This window comes from Hippoglossus hippoglossus, chromosome 11, assembly GCF_009819705.1.
Source record: "Hippoglossus hippoglossus isolate fHipHip1 chromosome 11, fHipHip1.pri, whole genome shotgun sequence".
NCBI classification, from domain to species: domain Eukaryota; kingdom Metazoa; phylum Chordata; class Actinopteri; order Pleuronectiformes; family Pleuronectidae; genus Hippoglossus; species Hippoglossus hippoglossus.
The window spans coordinates 4,165,005-4,181,868 of NC_047161.1; the positions used below are offsets into that span (position 1 = coordinate 4,165,005).

The 16,864-nt window shown below is 42.8% G+C and overlaps 2 protein-coding genes across 3 annotated transcripts; both read right to left on the reverse strand.

Annotated features, from left to right (window-relative positions):
• Positions 1–1,881: 1,881 nt before the first annotated feature.
• si:dkey-206d17.12 (uncharacterized protein LOC563108 homolog) lies at positions 1,882–10,147 on the reverse strand. Of its 2 annotated transcripts, XM_034600229.1 has the most exons (7): positions 10,040–10,147; positions 8,757–8,864; positions 8,292–8,726; positions 5,289–5,428; positions 4,073–4,307; positions 3,848–3,948; positions 1,882–3,748 (listed from the first exon to the last, which is right to left on the reverse strand). In XM_034600229.1, exons 2-7 carry the CDS (start codon positions 8,825–8,827, stop codon positions 2,775–2,777), a joined length of 1,956 nt encoding a protein of 651 aa, XP_034456120.1. In that variant the 5' UTR covers positions 8,828–8,864; positions 10,040–10,147; the 3' UTR covers positions 1,882–2,774. The 2 variants fall into 2 exon arrangements, with proteins under 2 accessions (XP_034456120.1, XP_034456119.1); XM_034600228.1 differs by having other exon boundaries at positions 8,292–8,864.
• A 1,052-nt stretch (positions 10,148–11,199) lies between these two features.
• LOC117770658 lies at positions 11,200–16,375 on the reverse strand. Its single transcript, XM_034600310.1, has 4 exons — positions 16,201–16,375; positions 15,759–16,001; positions 15,173–15,353; positions 11,200–11,385 (listed from the first exon to the last, which is right to left on the reverse strand). Exons 1-4 carry the CDS (start codon positions 16,233–16,235, stop codon positions 11,200–11,202), a joined length of 645 nt encoding a protein of 214 aa, XP_034456201.1. The 5' UTR covers positions 16,236–16,375.
• Positions 16,376–16,864: the final 489 nt, after the last annotated feature.

Sequence of the window (16,864 nt, forward strand, 5' to 3'; positions counted from 1 at the left end):
TTGATTTCTCAGAGAATAATTATTGGATCTTGATAAAAAAAACAAAACAGGCATGTTTATAGGACTTGTATTTATGAGTGTGTACGTTTGATAAAAATCTGGATCTAGTGGATTTAAATGTGGTTTCATACTGAGTGCTTCATTCTAGGTCAATATCAGATTACACTGTACGGAGGGCAAGTGCACAGAAAGAAAACGGTTTCCGGGGGATGAGTGTCACAGGTTTCCAGCAGCTTGTTCCTTTGTTTGTTTCATGTGCTCAGTGGAAAAAAACAGACATGAAGCAAACGTAGAGAAATGAAAACAATTAAATTAAATTTGAGAAGCTTGCCTCAGCTTTCCACGACTCTTCATCTCCTCTGCACATGTTGATACCTGATACAGACAGAACTGATCGTTATCTAATGTTATCACAACCTCTCATTTGACCTAATTTAATCAGAACAAGCGGCACTGCCTCGGCTTCTCCTCTGTCCCCGTGTAGATGTGCTGGGACGATTCTAAAACACAGTTGAGCTTCGGTTTATCTGACTCTTAGTTCTGCTGGAGAACAAGCTGTGACAGTTCATGGCGGCTCACAAGGTTTGTTTTAACCTGCACCACCAGGGACCTGCACAGAAGATGTTTAACATTACATTACATTACATTTCATTTAGGTGATGGTTTTATCCAAAGCGACTTTCAATAAGTGCATTCAACCATGAGGGTACAAACCCAGAACAGCAAGAATCAATACAATTTGCTTCAAAAAAGCCAAACTACAAAGTGCTACATGTAAATGCCATATAATCTAAGGTGTAGTCGGATTATTTTACAGAACAGGAGAGAAACACGGTGCAAAGACAACAAACCGGTTCAGTGACGTAAACTTTTCTGATGTTGTTTGCATGGATGGTACAATAATTAAATATCCTTACTCACTTTTTATTGAAGGGACTTGTGATCATTTGAGTCTCCATCTTCTACCACTTTATTCTTCTAAATGATTCCGTATCAGAGGGAAATACAACTTTTTCTTTACTACATTACACACTACTCACGCATATTAGGATTTGTCACCCTATATTAAATAATATAATTACCATATATGACCATAAAGTACAGCGCCGTTGCAACAGGGTCAGCAAAACAGGCAGGGGCCTCGGGCCCTGAGCTGAGAGGAGGCCCCCCCGAGATCGCTCGATTACAAAGTAGTGCACGGGGACGACGATTGTGTGAGAAGCTCCTAATAATACACCACCATCAATAACTACTACTGTTTAACAGTCTGCACTGTCTCCACATGATCCACTGTGTACTTCCAGTGCAGGACTTTGACTTGTAGTGGAAAATGTTTATATTGCAGTATAATAAAAGATCGTACAGTATATGCACACACATAAACACACAACACAGTTAATGAGATTATTGACACAACTGTGCAAACATAGGACATCCTGTAACACATAGACAACACTTAATGACAGTTAATAATGATTATATTATTAGAATTGTTCATTTACGTCATTTTTCAAGGAAGAATTTCAACTGTTTCCATATTTCCTGCTCCTCTTGTGTGAAGAGTGGCTGTGTTGGATTTTTGAACAGACGGACAAACAAATTGAAAAAGTAAATTTAGGCTTGAGGAAATTGTGACTCATGTTTTAAACATGTTATAAAACATTTGAGTGACAAGGAAATAATTAATTGACAGTTTAATTTAGCTGCCACACCGAGCTAACCACTGGAATGAGCACGTGTGACTGCGTGCAAAAGATCTGACCAGGTGTGATGGGAAATATGTAGCTGTGGGAACAAGACGCCACGTGCGCACACACACACACACACACAGTAGAATATTGTCAAAATGAAGGATGGACCGACTGAGACAAGTAATTATTTATCATTATTTTATTTCATAACCTTGACATTTATCATTGACATTCAAATTAAAACGATCCATGTTTGTCATGTTCAATAACTATTAGTCAATTTGTGGCTTATTATTGTGACTATAAATAACCCACAGGTACGTACGTCCGTCTAACTGACAAGCAACTGACAAACTGTTATGAAACATCTAATTTCTCATGATCTATGTCACAGTAAACTAAAAAATCTGCACCGTGTCGACACTCGAGTCTCTACAGCCAGTTCAAACTGTGGCAGACACACACTGAGCAGAGAATATAAAGCATTAAAAAAGCAGATTTAAATCTCATCATCTGTGAGATTTAATAATAATAATTGTGCATCACAGTAACAGGACATTATTATTTCACCATAACACATTAACTGAGGGGTTGGTAAAGTTGAATTGTTGCCCAACCGGCTGTGAGAGCGTAAATGCTGAACGGTGCCAATATGACACAAACACATCTTTATGTTCATCTCATCCAGGCCACTCAATACACTCAGTGGCCAGTTTAATAGGTACACTGTGATAGACCAATACAATGGTTCTAAGCAAGTTCGACTGTACTTTTATCATTGAGGTCATAGATAGAGCAGGAGTTGAACTGGATGGATTCCACTGTACAGGTGTACCTAATAAAGTGGACATTGAGTGTGAGTATCAGGGTGTTACCCCCTGTTAACCCCAACAAGTTGCCATAAAATCCACTTTTCTTTGTACATTTTAATTAAAGATACAATTTGTATCAACTGCATACTGCAAAAACTATTTATAACAAGGTGGATACCACAATACAAAAATACAGAAACTCATGTTTATCACAATTTCTGCAGCTGTTTTAGTCTTTGCACTGAAAGACGTGTGTTCAGGCTGGACGGGCTCATCTCAGTGGCCGGTTCTGACTCTGCAGCCTGAGGATCTCGGCGACAAGCATCTGTGGATCCATCGACTGAGGGAACATCTCCATGGCCGTGTCCACCAAGTGGGCGCTGAAGATGGCGAGGAGCTTCTTGCGAACGACCTCTCGCTCCTCTCTGCTGGGTTGGGTCGCCTGAGGGGGCTCCCACTGGGAGCGCTCGCCCTGCAGGTGGTGGACCGCCGGAGTATGACCCCCAAATGGATCGGACCAATACGTCTGCTGCTGTCGACTGTGGACTCTGCTGTGCTGGTAATCCGCCGGCTGACTGTATGCAGCCGGCGCGCTGACCGGGTACGCACTGTAACCGTGGTAATGAGGTTGGCCGTAGGGGGTTATATCAGAGCCGTGGCTGCTGACGGGCCCGATGCTATGATGGTGGCTGTGGTGCTGGAAAGCCGGTGCGCTCCCCCGAGAGGGAGGACCGTGTGAGCAGCAGCTGCATGGTGCTGGAGGGCAGCACTGCTGTCGGACACTGTGGACATGCTGGCAGCTCCTGTACGTCGCTCCGTACTGGTAATCATTAATCCAGGGAGCCTCCATGGGCTGACTGTCAATGGAGCCTAAACCAGAGTCCAGCTGCTCCGGAGATCCACGCACTGAGCCGTGGTCAGAGGACGAGTGGAAGCTGCTCTTTTCCTTTCTGCACGTCACCTTCTTGCCAGAGCGGTGACTCATCTTCACCTGAGCTACATGTTCGTTTTTATGCTCTTTCTTCACGGAGCCGCTCTCATGTCCCAGACTCAGTTTCTTGGCCATGTCCTCCACCAGCAACAGGCTCTGTCCAGGGACCGGACTGGAACAAGCGGAGGACTGTTTCTGAGCAGATGAAGGGAGCTTGGCGTTTTCCCGAATCTCATCGGCAACCAAGCGATTGGACTGTTTGGCTCGCTCAGGATGGTGGAATTTACATTTGATTCCGAAAGTGCATTTCCTTCCTGAAAGAGAAACGAAAAGTTTAGCACTGATGATCAGATACAGACTATAGAAACAAGTCTGGTGCAACTGAAAACATTTAACAGATGTCGTGCTCTCACCATAAGGGCACAGGAGCTTTTTCTGCGTCTTAGGAAACTTTCTCAGGAAGTTCTCCAGAGTTGGTCCATAGCGGCCTAGAGGATCATCAGGTGGCATAAACCTGCATCAGAGGGAAATTTAAACATTAGTCTACAAGTAGAACTTTACAGCATCTCTCCTCCTCTTCATTATTTTTCATTTATCTGTATCAAGTTCCAGTTGGGAAGCAGCGAGGGAAGACATACTTGTTATTAACGAAGGAGTACATGAGCAGCCTCTCCTCGATGAAGCGCTTCCACTCGGGTTTCTCCCCCTGAAGGTCCCGGTACATGTCGTTGGACACGATGATGCCGTCAGACTCGTAGCCCAGCTTGACGATGAAGCAGTCGTCATTACAGACCACTCGCTTGCCCGCGACGCGCCGCGACGGCGTGAACACCAGGATCTTCCTCCTCTCCAGGTCGAGCAGAATGTGCTGATCTGTAAAACCAGACGTAAGGATGCATGAGGGGACGATTGAGGACACACGTTGGATTTAGAGTCATGAAAAGCGAGCAGGCAGAGAAAATGAACTCAGTGACCTGCTCTGTCTGTTTCTGTATCTCCAGCTATAAAATAATGGTTGATTAGTCAGAGTATGTGGACGTGAAACTTAATCTAATCAATTAGTCTCAATTACAATTTGTCAGGGCTTCACAGAGCAGATAGATTTACCCTGAGTACATATTAACTAAAGGCCCGGACCATACATCCTGCCGCTGTATATCAGAAACTGCTCATCTACATAAAGCAACCACTCTTCTAACAGAGTCAGAAGCCGACTTCCAAATGTTGCCCACATCTGGGTGTTATAATAACTGATGGTTATCTTTCAGTTTCACAAACAGTCAGAAAACCCCCCCCACATTTTCATCTTTCGAGTTGAAGCTATATAGGCCACAGATCAAGCTTAATCTTCATTGGGTCTCCCCCATTCGGAGAAATGCAGCCGAGTGTGAGAATCAGCAGCTGCATCAGAGGAAATCGTGTTTTTTTTTTTTTTTTAAATCAGGCTTTGAAAATCCAAACCAAAAAGCCCATAGAGGAAGACTGCAGAGGTATTTCCATTATTAATTCACTCTATATGAGAGCATTACAGTGGGATTCCTGCAAGCACCCTTGTTTTATTTGTATAAAACGTGAAAAAAACTGTGAAAATGTATTTTAAAACCACCCAGAACACAAGTTATGATGTTTAAATACTTCAAAATCCAAACAGATTTAGTTCACAAGGATATAAGACGGGGGAAAATATAAAATTCACACATTTGAGCGACAGAAACCTGTAATTTTATTTCCCTTATTGCTTGAAAAAAAAAAAATATCTGAAACAACAAATGATTTATTCTGTGTGCAGGACAGTAAATGGCTGTGCCAGGTAAAGACGGAGGTAGACAGCTCACACACGTCGGGTCATGTTACCTGTGATGGGAACATCTGGCCGCGGCTGCTCCTTCCTCCACAAGGGAACGAACACGGTGACGTTGGTGTGACCTCGGTCCAGGAAGAAGTTCACAGCCAACTGGATTCCCAGACACGAGAAGACTTCCTTGTTCCCATGGCTTTGTGAATGAATAGAAACCCGGAGGAACGAGTGAGATAAAAGGAAACATTTGCACTTTAACAACTGAAAAACAAAGCCTTTAGGAAGGAAAGTGTCGCCGGGCCAGTTCACACAAAGACCGAAGCTTTATAATCTCAGTCTTTGAGGATCACAGCTCTTATCAGTGCACCCGATCACAACAGGACGAGTCCACACGTCTTAAAGAGGTCGAGCTTCATGATTGTGTCACGGTAACTAAGGCGATGAAGTCTTGATGAAGTATTTCTAACTGATCTACGAACAGGACTTGCTTCAGGCTCATAAAGATGTTTGACATCTGTTTTCACTAACTGAGTCCCAGGTCAATGACAACTGAGGATGTATTACTTTCACTAATTACAATCATTATAGATCATTACTTTCTAAATTGATCAATTAAATATTTAATAGATAACATGTCGGTAAAATAAAAGCCTATCACCAAGTTCTCAAAGCTCAAAGATTGTAATAAATTTACTAGGTTTGAAAAGGAAATATATTCAAATCTGAGAAGCTTCTAAGAGAATTTCAGGCAAAAATGAGACACAGTTATTTAATTTGTACAATTGTGTAAAAAAAGAAAATACATTAATAACCATAGCACAAATAAACTTTGGTTGCTTTGCTTTAAAAAAGTTAAATTATCATCCAATTAGTATCTATAAATCACGATCTGCAGCACAAAGTAACACCATGTACAATGTTCACTTATACAATTACTTAAACAAAGCTTCACTGTGACAACACAGCACTCGTATGTGCTCAGAGGCCTCGGGGCTTTTTGCATGTGTCAAGTTTTAAGTCGGAGGACAAGGGAAAGACGTCAGCCTATAGGAGCTTGACAGGGTGAACTGGTGTACCGGTTGAAATGGGTTTTTTTTTTTTTTTCTTCGCAAGCATTGCAGCTCCTCAAGGAAACAACAAGCGGCACACACCTATGTGAGTGCTTTTAATTTGCATACCAGAGCAGCTAGTTCACCACATGCCTGAACGGGCGTGCCTGGCTGGGAGAGGCAGAAGGGCAGAGAGGTGTGCATACTCTGCACACACACACACACACACACACACACACACACACACACACACACACACACACACACACACACACACACACACACACACACACACACACACACACACACACACACACACACACACACACACACACACACACACACACACACACACGAGTTTAAACACTGTGTTTTGTTTCCCTCATTCTCACGTCCATTTCCTGAAGCATTTAGCCTCCAACTGTGTGTGTGCGTGTGTGCGTTCACTGGGTGCAATAGGAAGAACGAGGGGAAAGGTTGAGCGCACACACAGACAGACAGATTTCCCGTAACGACTGGTGATGTATCGTCCTAGAGGTGCAGATAACAGCACTTCCGGCTTCTCTATGGCAACCTCCAACACAGGAGAAACCATTGGGAACACGCTGCCCTTTCTGCCAACCACACAACAGACAGTGGCGGGGTGAAGCTGTAATTGTGTGTACAGAATAATTTGTCATTTAGTTTGAGAACCCGTCAATTATATTTTAATTGGTACTTCTGCCTCCACCCGTCTATGTGTGTTGGTTTATTTCTTGGCAGGATTATGCAAATAGTGCTGAATTGATTTGCTCTGTACTTGGTGGAGGGTGTGGGGGGGGGGGGGGCGCGGGCCAAGGAAGAACCATTTAAATCTTAGTTTGAAATTAAGCATTTTTTCTACACTTTCACTCATTTCTCAGGAGATAATTTGTGGATCTTGAACAAACTGACATATTTATGGTTGATGCGTTTACGACAGACAGGATTGTTTGGCCTCTGTCTTCACCAGTGCTCAGTTCCATTAGTTATTATCTTTATTAGCCTGTCGATTGACACGACTGAAATGTTTCAACAACTACCGGGTGGATTAAAATGTGGTGCGTTGGACATACACGTCAACCACAGGATGAATTGCAATTAATTTGATAATCACACATAATGACACGTCTTAAAGTCTTAGTTTTGTTAAACCACAGCCACGTTTAACTGTACCTTGACGAATGTGACATGGATCCTGCTCTACCACTGCTGTGATGCTTTGTAGAAAACCTCTGCTGTAGTAATGTTCTTTTACCTTAACATTTAAATTAAATAAATGACAATTACCTATTAGTTCTTTGAAAGATACAGTAAAAGCTCAAATTAGCATGTTAGCATTGTCTCTGTGAGCATGCTAGCAGACATTAGCACGTAATTAGACGTAGCGCATCGGGCTGTATGCTCGTAACTTTGTTTAAATAGGCTAAGACGTACACGACACAAGATATGATGTAAGAGTGAAACATTTGCATGTTAGCATGCTGACATTTGCATTTAGCTCTAAGCGCTAGTTTGACGAGCCCAGCAGTCGCTAATCCTTTAAATATTACAATTATTGGATAGTGTTGATGTCGTGACCGCTAAGAACATGAGTGGCTTAATTACACGTTTAAGTAAAAATTATGCTTTAATTAGGTTAAATTAACTAAATTGTGTGTTAATTGTGCTGCTGATCCAATCATATCAGGACTGCATTTATTTTCATTATCAATTATAACTAAGTATTTTCTCATTTAAATCATCTGACAGAAGGGTCAGACAATAAAATAAAAAATACAGCTCAAGGTGATATATGCCAACTGTTCAAAATGAATACAAATATTATTTGATCATCAGCATAGTTGCCAATTGATCAACTAATTGATTAGTTGAGATAAAGCAGAGTAATATAATGATTTTAATAATTTAAGAAAGAAAAAAACAAGTGACAACCTATGAATTTGGGCTAAATTTACCTGAAAAAACATATGAAAGTATGTATTTCCTCACCTCATGGCCACATTGCTGCCGTCTATCACGATGGGTCTCAGGGCGTCTTCATCCTCGCTGCTCTCCTCTCTGGTCTGAGGAGTCGACACAGTGACAGGCAGCTGCAGCGTGGGGCCCCCAGCCTGGGGGTCCCCTCTGGGCAGCACCACAGACATCATGGTCAGTGGAACATGCTTGGCCTCCTGACTGACACCCATCTTCATCAGCTCGCCCAGAACCTTATCTGTGTCTATGTTGGGGCCAAACTTCTGCTGAACGGACCGAACCTGAGCCGTGGAGTATCCCAGCTTGAGGAAGAAGTCCATCTGGGCCTCCAGCTGCTCGGGGTCCAGGGACGGGTCGGGTTCAGCAGAGTGCATTTTCTCACTGGACGGACGGGAGGAGTTTTGCACAGGGAGGAGTGAAGGGAAGATCCATGCAGGAGCGGCAGAGTCTGTGGGGTTCAGACAGGTTGCGGCGGGGATTTTACTCCACGGGTGCACAGATGGAAAAACGGCGACTTTAGCATTCATCCCTCCTTCCTCGGCGAAGCTCATTCATGCCCTAAAAATGATAACTGTTCCAGTGTCAGGTCTGAAAATCCAGAAAGACAGACACGTTTGATTACCGTTTGTTACAGCTACAACTATTCCAATTAGTTGACTCATACCTGTTGTGGAAGAAGATTTAGAGATTATCTGCATGAGTAAAAGTAGCTTAAAACCTCCCTCCGGCATTATGAGCAAAATGTATTTAAAAGTCTCATCTTACTTTTGGGTGGTTTCATGTGTTGTATAACATTTCCTAGTATATTACGTTAAAGTCATTTCATATTTTTAAGTTCTTCTAAATGCTGTTAAATACGTACAGCAAAAAGAAGAATTTATCTGTGAATTGTTACAGAGTAGGAGACCAAATAATCTAATATTTAAATAAAACAGCTTATAATTGTATTTAAGTTCAATACTTGAGTAAATGTTCATAGTTTTCTGCAAATTCACTTTGATTCTGCTTTTCTTCATCGAATAAAACAGTCAATTTAATATCTGTGGGTGAACAGATGGTTGAAGCAATATGAACACAGCACATTGGACTCTGGGAAACTGAGGTTAACATTGACACAGTACTATTATCACACATTTTATAGACAGACAAACGAAACTAATCATAAAACTAAGAGATAATAAAATATAGTGATGAGTGGTTGCAGCCCTATAGCTCCTTTAGTCTTACACCTACTTTGCCGCTTGTTCTATTTCTAATACTAATGGACGTTCTCATCATCAATACACATACAGATCGTTTTCCTGACGAAAACTATTTTACAGTCTAATAAAACTGAGAAAATCAGCAAATTCTCACATTTGAACGACTGGAACTGGATTCTTTTTTTTTAATATCACATTTTTGCTTAAAAAATGAGGGAGCGGGGGTTGAGTCCCACCCCCCTGCCTTTGCCTGTAACTGATGGAGAACTTCAGTGATCACTGTCTTCACTCCAAACATTTCTCATTCAACTTAATCCACAGAATACTGTGATACACTGAAGACGTATGAGAACATGCATTAATATAATTAAATCAAATTTCCACGGGGAGGAACCAGTATCTGACTGGTTTTAAAACAGCCAAACTGTAAAACTCCACGGTTTCTCCTTCAGCTACATGTCAATGGAAACGTAGGCAAGAAGTGTTAAGTGTGTAAAAAGTCGCTCCTGCTGTTTCCGCCTCACCTGAAACTTCACAAACAACAAAACAGACAAAACGTACCTGAGGGTCAGACGCGTCTTTCTAAAAAAAACCCAGAAAAGTGTGCGTTCGCTCCGGTTTGCATGTGAACACTGACTCTGCAGATCACTGCCGAGAAGCCTCCCTCCCTCTCTCAGCCGGTACAAGGAAGTTGGGGTTTTTCCCTGTTGTTGACATCAGCAGGCGAGCAGCGGGCGAACCAACCAGGAGGTGTGAGCGAGTCACATGCTGGGATTCCGGTCGAGAGGCGACGCAATCTGGCACCATCCGCGTGCGTCCGTGGCACCGCTGTGTGTCCATTACGCACGGATACATGAGCGGAATCGCGCAAAAGAAATACGCAACACTTTTGGACTTGGCTTCCACCCACGAATAAATACTACAAAGATTATGTCATAGAGCAGCCTAATATAACTTTACAGCCAAATAATTTATGTTTTCTTCACATTAAAACGCCTCTAAAATAGGTTTAACAATAAATAATTATAAGTCTTTGTTATATTACGGTAAAAATGAGGAGTTAAGCCTCCCAGCTATAAAAAAATAAATAATGATTATTTAATGTATTTGAAGCTGAAGCAGCAGGGCCGTAAGGAACCACAAGAGGGCCACAGGGCAAAAACTCCACATTTCTGTTGTGTTTGTACTTGTACTAAGTTTGTACAGTCATCCTGAGGCACACACTTATAGTGTTAAAAATACACCATGACGTGCAAACAAAATATTCACAGAATAATAAAGGCTTTTTCATTTCGTTTTATAAATGATAAACAACCATTTCTGCAGTAAAGTATGGAAGATGATAAGAAATTCCGATTGAAAGAAATTAGGGAAAATCACTTTAAATCCTGAGATTTGTGTCTGTATTTTATTTGTTGTTTTGATTTCAGCAAATTATCGACATCAATAGTAGCATGTGAATATGAAAAGAGAATAAGAAAATTAGATGGCAAAATAAATTCAGATCATGCTTTTAATTTAGTTATTCTTCACCATTTCACAGGGTTCCTTTCTAAAATATGAGATAATATGAGGTCATATTATTCAATTTACTCATTAATGTTTTTAACCTCTATGACAATTACGCTGTCTCCACTGTGGTTTTGGCTTACGCTGCTCAGGTAAAGGGAGATTGGGAAGAACAGCTGGATGGGACTCCGGAGCTATTGTGTCTGGTGGATTTATGGGTTGTGGATTATGCTCTTCTGACTCAGGATCATGTAAGTGTTTCTCTTTATTTGTTGTGTGGGACTCAGGTGATGGCTCTGAAACGTGCTGAGATGTTGTTGATTCTGGCTCAGGTTCAGGGTCGGAGTGTGGAAGTACAGAATACAACCCAGGTGCTGTCTCAGCTGTTGTTTCTGGATCTGACCCAAGAGTTGTTGAGTCTGGTTCAGGTGTTAATTCAGGTGCTGCTCCAGATGTTGTTTCCAACTCTGGAATGGGTATTGCTTCATTTGTTGTTTCTGGATTGAGACCAATAGTTGTTGAGTCTGGCCCAGGTGCTGCTTCAGCAGTTGTTTCTGAATTGAGACCAAGAGTTGTTGAGTCTGGAGCAGGTGCTGCTTCAGCAGTTGTTTCTGAATTGAGACCAAGAGTTGTTGAGTCTGGAGCAGGTGCTGCTTCAGCAGTTGTTTCTGAATTGAGACCAAGAGTTGTTGAGTCTGGAGCAGGTGCTGCTTCAGCAGTTGTTTCTGAATTGAGACCAAGAGTTGTTGAGTCTGGAGCAGGTGCTGCTTCAGCAGTTGTTTCTGAATTGAGACCAATAGTTGTTGAGTCTGGAGCAGGTGCTGCTTCAGCAGTTGTCTCTGAATTGAGACCAAGAGTTGTTGAGTCTGGAGCAGGTGCTGCTTCAGCAGTTGTCTCTGAATTGAGACCAAGAGTTGTTGAGTCTGGAGCAGGTGCTGCTTCAGCAGTTGTCTCTGAATTGAGACCAATAGTTGTTGAGTCTGGAGCAGGTGCTGCTTCAGGTGTTGTCTCTGAATTGAGACCAAGAGTTGTTGAGTCTGGAGCAGGTGCTGCTTCAGCAGTTGTTTCTGAATTGAGACCAAGAGTTGTTGAGTCTGGAGCAGGTGCTGCTTCAGGTGTTGTCTCTGAATTGAGACCAAGAGTTGTTGAGTCTGGCCCAGGTGCTGCTTCAGCAGTTGTTTCTGAATTGAGACCAATAGTTGTTGAGTCTGGAGCAGGTGCTGCTTCAGCAGTTGTTTCTGAATTGAGACCAAGAGTGGTTGAGTCTGGCCCAGGTGCTGCTTCAGGTGTTGTCTCTGAATTGAGACCAATAGTTGTTGAGTCTGGAGCAGGTGCTTCTTCAGGTGTTGTCTCTGAATTGAGACCAAGAGTTGTTGAGTCTGGAGCAGGTGCTGCTTCAGGTGCTGTTTCTGAATTGAGACCAAGAGTTGTTGAGTCTGGAGCAGGTGCTGCTTCAGCAGTTGTTTCTGAATTGAGACCAAGAGTTGTTGAGTCTGGAGCAGGTGCTGCTTCAGCAGTTGTTTCTGAATTGAGACCAAGAGTTGTTGAGTCTGGAGCAGGTGCTTCTTCAGGTGTTGTCTCTGAATTGAGACCAATAGTTGTTGAGTCTGGAGCAGGTGCTTCTTCAGGTGTTGTCTCTGAATTGAGACCAATAGTTGTTGAGTCTGGAGCAGGTGCTGCTTCAGCAGTTGTTTCTGAATTGAGACCAAGAGTTGTTGAGTCTGGAGCAGGTGCTGCTTCAGCAGTTGTTTCTGAATTGAGACCAAGAGTTGTTGAGTCTGGAGCAGGTGCTGCTTCAGGTGTTGTTTCTGAATTGAGACCAAGAGTTGTTGAGTCTGGAGCAGGTGCTGCTTCAGCAGTTGTTTCTGAATTGAGACCAAGAGTTGTTGAGTCTGGAGCAGGTGCTGCTTCAGCAGTTGTTTCTGAATTGAGACCAAGAGTTGTTGAGTCTGGAGCAGGTGCTGCTTCAGCAGTTGTTTCTGAATTGAGACCAAGAGTTGTTGAGTCTGGAGCAGGTGCTGCTTCAGCAGTTGTTTCTGAATTGAGACCAAGAGTTGTTGAGTCTGGAGCAGGTGCTGCTTCAGGTGTTGTCTCTGAATTGAGACCAAGAGTTGTTGAGTCTGGAGCAGGTGCTGCTTCAGCAGTTGTTTCTGAATTGAGACCAAGAGTTGTTGAGTCTGGAGCAGGTGCTGCTTCAGCAGTTGTTTCTGAATTGAGACCAAGAGTTGTTGAGTCTGGAGCAGGTGCTGCTTCAGCAGTTGTTTCTGAATTGAGACCAAGAGTTGTTGAGTCTGGAGCAGGTGCTGCTTCAGCAGTTGTCTCTGAATTGAGACCAATAGTTGTTGAGTCTGGAGCAGGTGCTTCTTCAGGTGTTGTCTCTGAATTGAGACCAAGAGTTGTTGAGTCTGGAGCAGGTGCTGCTTCAGCAGTTGTTTCTGAATTGAGACCAAGAGTTGTTGAGTCTGGAGCAGGTGCTGCTTCAGCAGTTGTTTCTGAATTGAGACCAAGAGTTGTTGAGTCTGGAGCAGGTGCTGCTTCAGGTGTTGTTTCTGAATTGAGACCAAGAGTTGTTGAGTCTGGAGCAGGTGCTGCTTCAGGTGTTGTCTCTGAATTGAGACCAAGAGTTGTTGAGTCTGGAGCAGGTGCTGCTTCAGCAGTTGTTTCTGAATTGAAACCAAGAGTTGTTGAGTCTGGAGCAGGTGCTGCTTCAGCAGTTGTTTCTGAATTGAGACCAAGAGTTGTTGAGTCTGGAGCAGGTCCTGCTTCAGCAGTTGTTTCTGAATTGAGACCAAGAGTTGTTGAGTCTGGAGCAGGTGCTGCTTCAGGTGTTGTCTCTGAATTGAGACCAAGAGTTGTTGAGTCTGGAGCAGGTGCTGCTTCAGGTGTTGTCTCTGAATTGAGACCAATAGTTGTTGAGTCTGGAGCAGGTGCTGCTTCAGCAGTTGTTTCTGAATTGAGACCAAGAGTTGTTGAGTCTGGAGCAGGTGCTGCTTCAGGTGTTGTCTCTGAATTGAGACCAATAGTTGTTGAGTCTGGAGCAGGTGCTGCTTCAGCAGTTGTTTCTGAATTGAGACCAAGAGTTGTTGAGTCTGGAGCAGGTGCTGCTTCAGCAGTTGTTTCTGAATTGAGACCAAGAGTTGTTGAGTCTGGAGCAGGTGCTGCTTCAGCAGTTGTCTCTGAATTGAGACCAAGAGTTGTTGAGTCTGGAGCAGGTGCTGCTTCAGCAGTTGTTTCTGAATTGAGACCAAGAGTTGTTGAGTCTGGAGCAGGTGCTGCTTCAGCAGTTGTTTCTGAATTGAGACCAATAGTTGTTGAGTCTGGAGCAGGTGCTGCTTCAGCAGTTGTTTCTGAATTGAGACCAAGAGTTGTTGAGTCTGGAGCAGGTGCTGCTTCAGGTGTTGTCTCTGAATTGAGACCAAGAGTTGTTGAGTCTGGAGCAGGTGCTGCTTCAGGTGTTGTCTCTGAATTGAGACCAAGAGTTGTTGAGTCTGGAGCAGGTCCTGCTTCAGCAGTTGTTTCTGAATTGAGACCAAGAGTTGTTGAGTCTGGAGCAGGTGCTGCTTCAGGTGTTGTCTCTGAATTGAGACCAAGAGTTGTTGAGTCTGGAGCAGGTGCTTCTTCAGCAGTTGTTTCTGAATTGAGACCAAGAGTTGTTGAGTCTGGAGCAGGTGCTGCTTCAGCAGTTGTTTCTGAATTGAGACCAAGAGTTGTTGAGTCTGGAGCAGGTGCTGCTTCAGCAGTTGTTTCTGAATTGAGACCAAGAGTTGTTGAGTCTGGAGCAGGTGCTGCTTCAGGTGTTGTCTCTGAGTCCAGCCCAACAGTTGTTTCTGACTCCAGCTTGGGCACAGCTTGAGCTGTTGTTTCTGAATAAGGTCCAGGTGTTGTTTTATCTGCTGCAGGTGTTGTTTCACCTATTGTTTCTGACTCTGGCCCAGTCACTGCTTCAGCTGTTGTTTTTGAATCTGACCCAGAAGTTATAGCCTGTGGTTCAGGAACTGGTTTAGCTTTTTCTTCAAACTTTGGCGTTGACTCCAATCCAGATAATGTTGACTCTGCTGCTTCGGGTGTAATGTTTGGCTCAGTTTTAGGTTGTGCTTGTTCAGATGTTGATGATGTTGGCTTGGGTTTTGGCTCAGTTGTCACTTGTATCTTTCTTCCACCATCTCCTATTTTTCCACCTTTTACACAGTTGCAGGGTTTGAGTTGAATGATGTTTTTAATAAGATCAGCACTCGGGAAGTTCATGCTTAGGACTCCCAAGCAACCTTGGTTTGAGGAGCTTTTCTCATGTTGCACCACAAAGTTGTCAAGCTGCTTGTTAAGTGTTTGAGCCAACGTTTTAGGCCTGCTGAGACGTGATGCTGCACTGTCAGTCAACACAACATGATGATCACAGAGTTGTGACTTGATATTCCTTATTTTGGCTTCCACATTGATCAGCTTCTTATTTTCAAAGAACGTTGACTCTTGGTTTTCTATGCCACGATAGAATGTGTCACTCTGGAGAAGAACAATATTCCCCCTCACCTGTTGCATGTTTGGGATCGATGACTTAGTCCAAATCTTATTTCGGTTCTTGTCGATCAATTCCGTCATCAATTTTGTGACTTTCCCCTGGAAAAGCCCATGTAATGTTACTTTTACAAGCACACTCTCACTGCTGTGGGTGTTTAAGAAGTTGAAAATAATCCTAAGTACTTCATCTAAATGAGCATGTTGCCAAAACATCCAATGACTATCCCGGATATAAATATATTTTTGGTTCGACAACCAAATTCCAACATGCAAATCAAAATACCGCACTCCCAAATTGAGTTGCTTGTCCAAGGTCCAAACTTGACATTTAGCAAGAGGTCCTCCATGTAAGGATAAGCTCTCGTGGGTTCCAGGTATGGAGAGAGCAGATATGAGGGTCTCATCAGGCACAGACTTCATCCAGTCCAGGTTATAAAGTCTTGGATCGATGGCTGGGTCATCGTTGAAACCTGTTCCTGAGCCCGAACAGGAGTTTATTCTGGTTGGGGAAAAGACATTCGAGTATTTCGGAATTTTAACAAAGTTTCAATTGTTCTTTACCAACAAGCATATAAAAACTGAAATGATGAAATAGATACTTCCTTCCTATGTTTCCATAACACAATAATTGATTTGATAAAGCACATTCTTCTATGTTTTTTTTTATGTCATAATCATCAATGTCATGTTCAACTTACATCAAGAAAAGCCAGAAGTACTGATGGTTCTCCATAATCCGTTTGATGTCCAACCTGAATGGTCCAGTAATGATTTGTCCAGCTGTCTTTCCGAGACGCGTTTACATTTTTGTCTCACCTATGGAGCCTTTAACTGTGAACATGACTGAGACGAACAGACACTTGTCTCCCTTGGAGTCAGCTGCTGTACAGATAGACTTTCATTTGCATGATTCTTCTCTCTAATCTATTGTTTTGAATGAGAGGGAGAGGGAGTGACAAATGTGTAGGCAGCGATACTATAAGACCAAAAGTTTAATAAATATATAAGCTTATTGGATACTGTCTTTCTTTTGATATGTGGAGTCATTTCACTTGTTTTCAAAACTTAACCTTTTCTGGTTTTATTATTACTTTGTTATATCCTGACCAGGCCCCGATCCCAATCACATCAAACCCCTTTGGGATGAATTACAAAGAGTCATTGCTCGTACCCAACTTCGCTCGTCCTCTTGTGGCTGATACCTGCAGTCATGTTAGAGTCATGCACAGACTGTTGTGATATGTTTAATAATCGCATTTAGGTGTAATGTTTAGGTTTGCACACATCAGGCATCCACATATTTTTCATCATTTTATAAAACATTTTGTGATGCGTGTTTCCTAAAATAGAGTTTCTAACTCA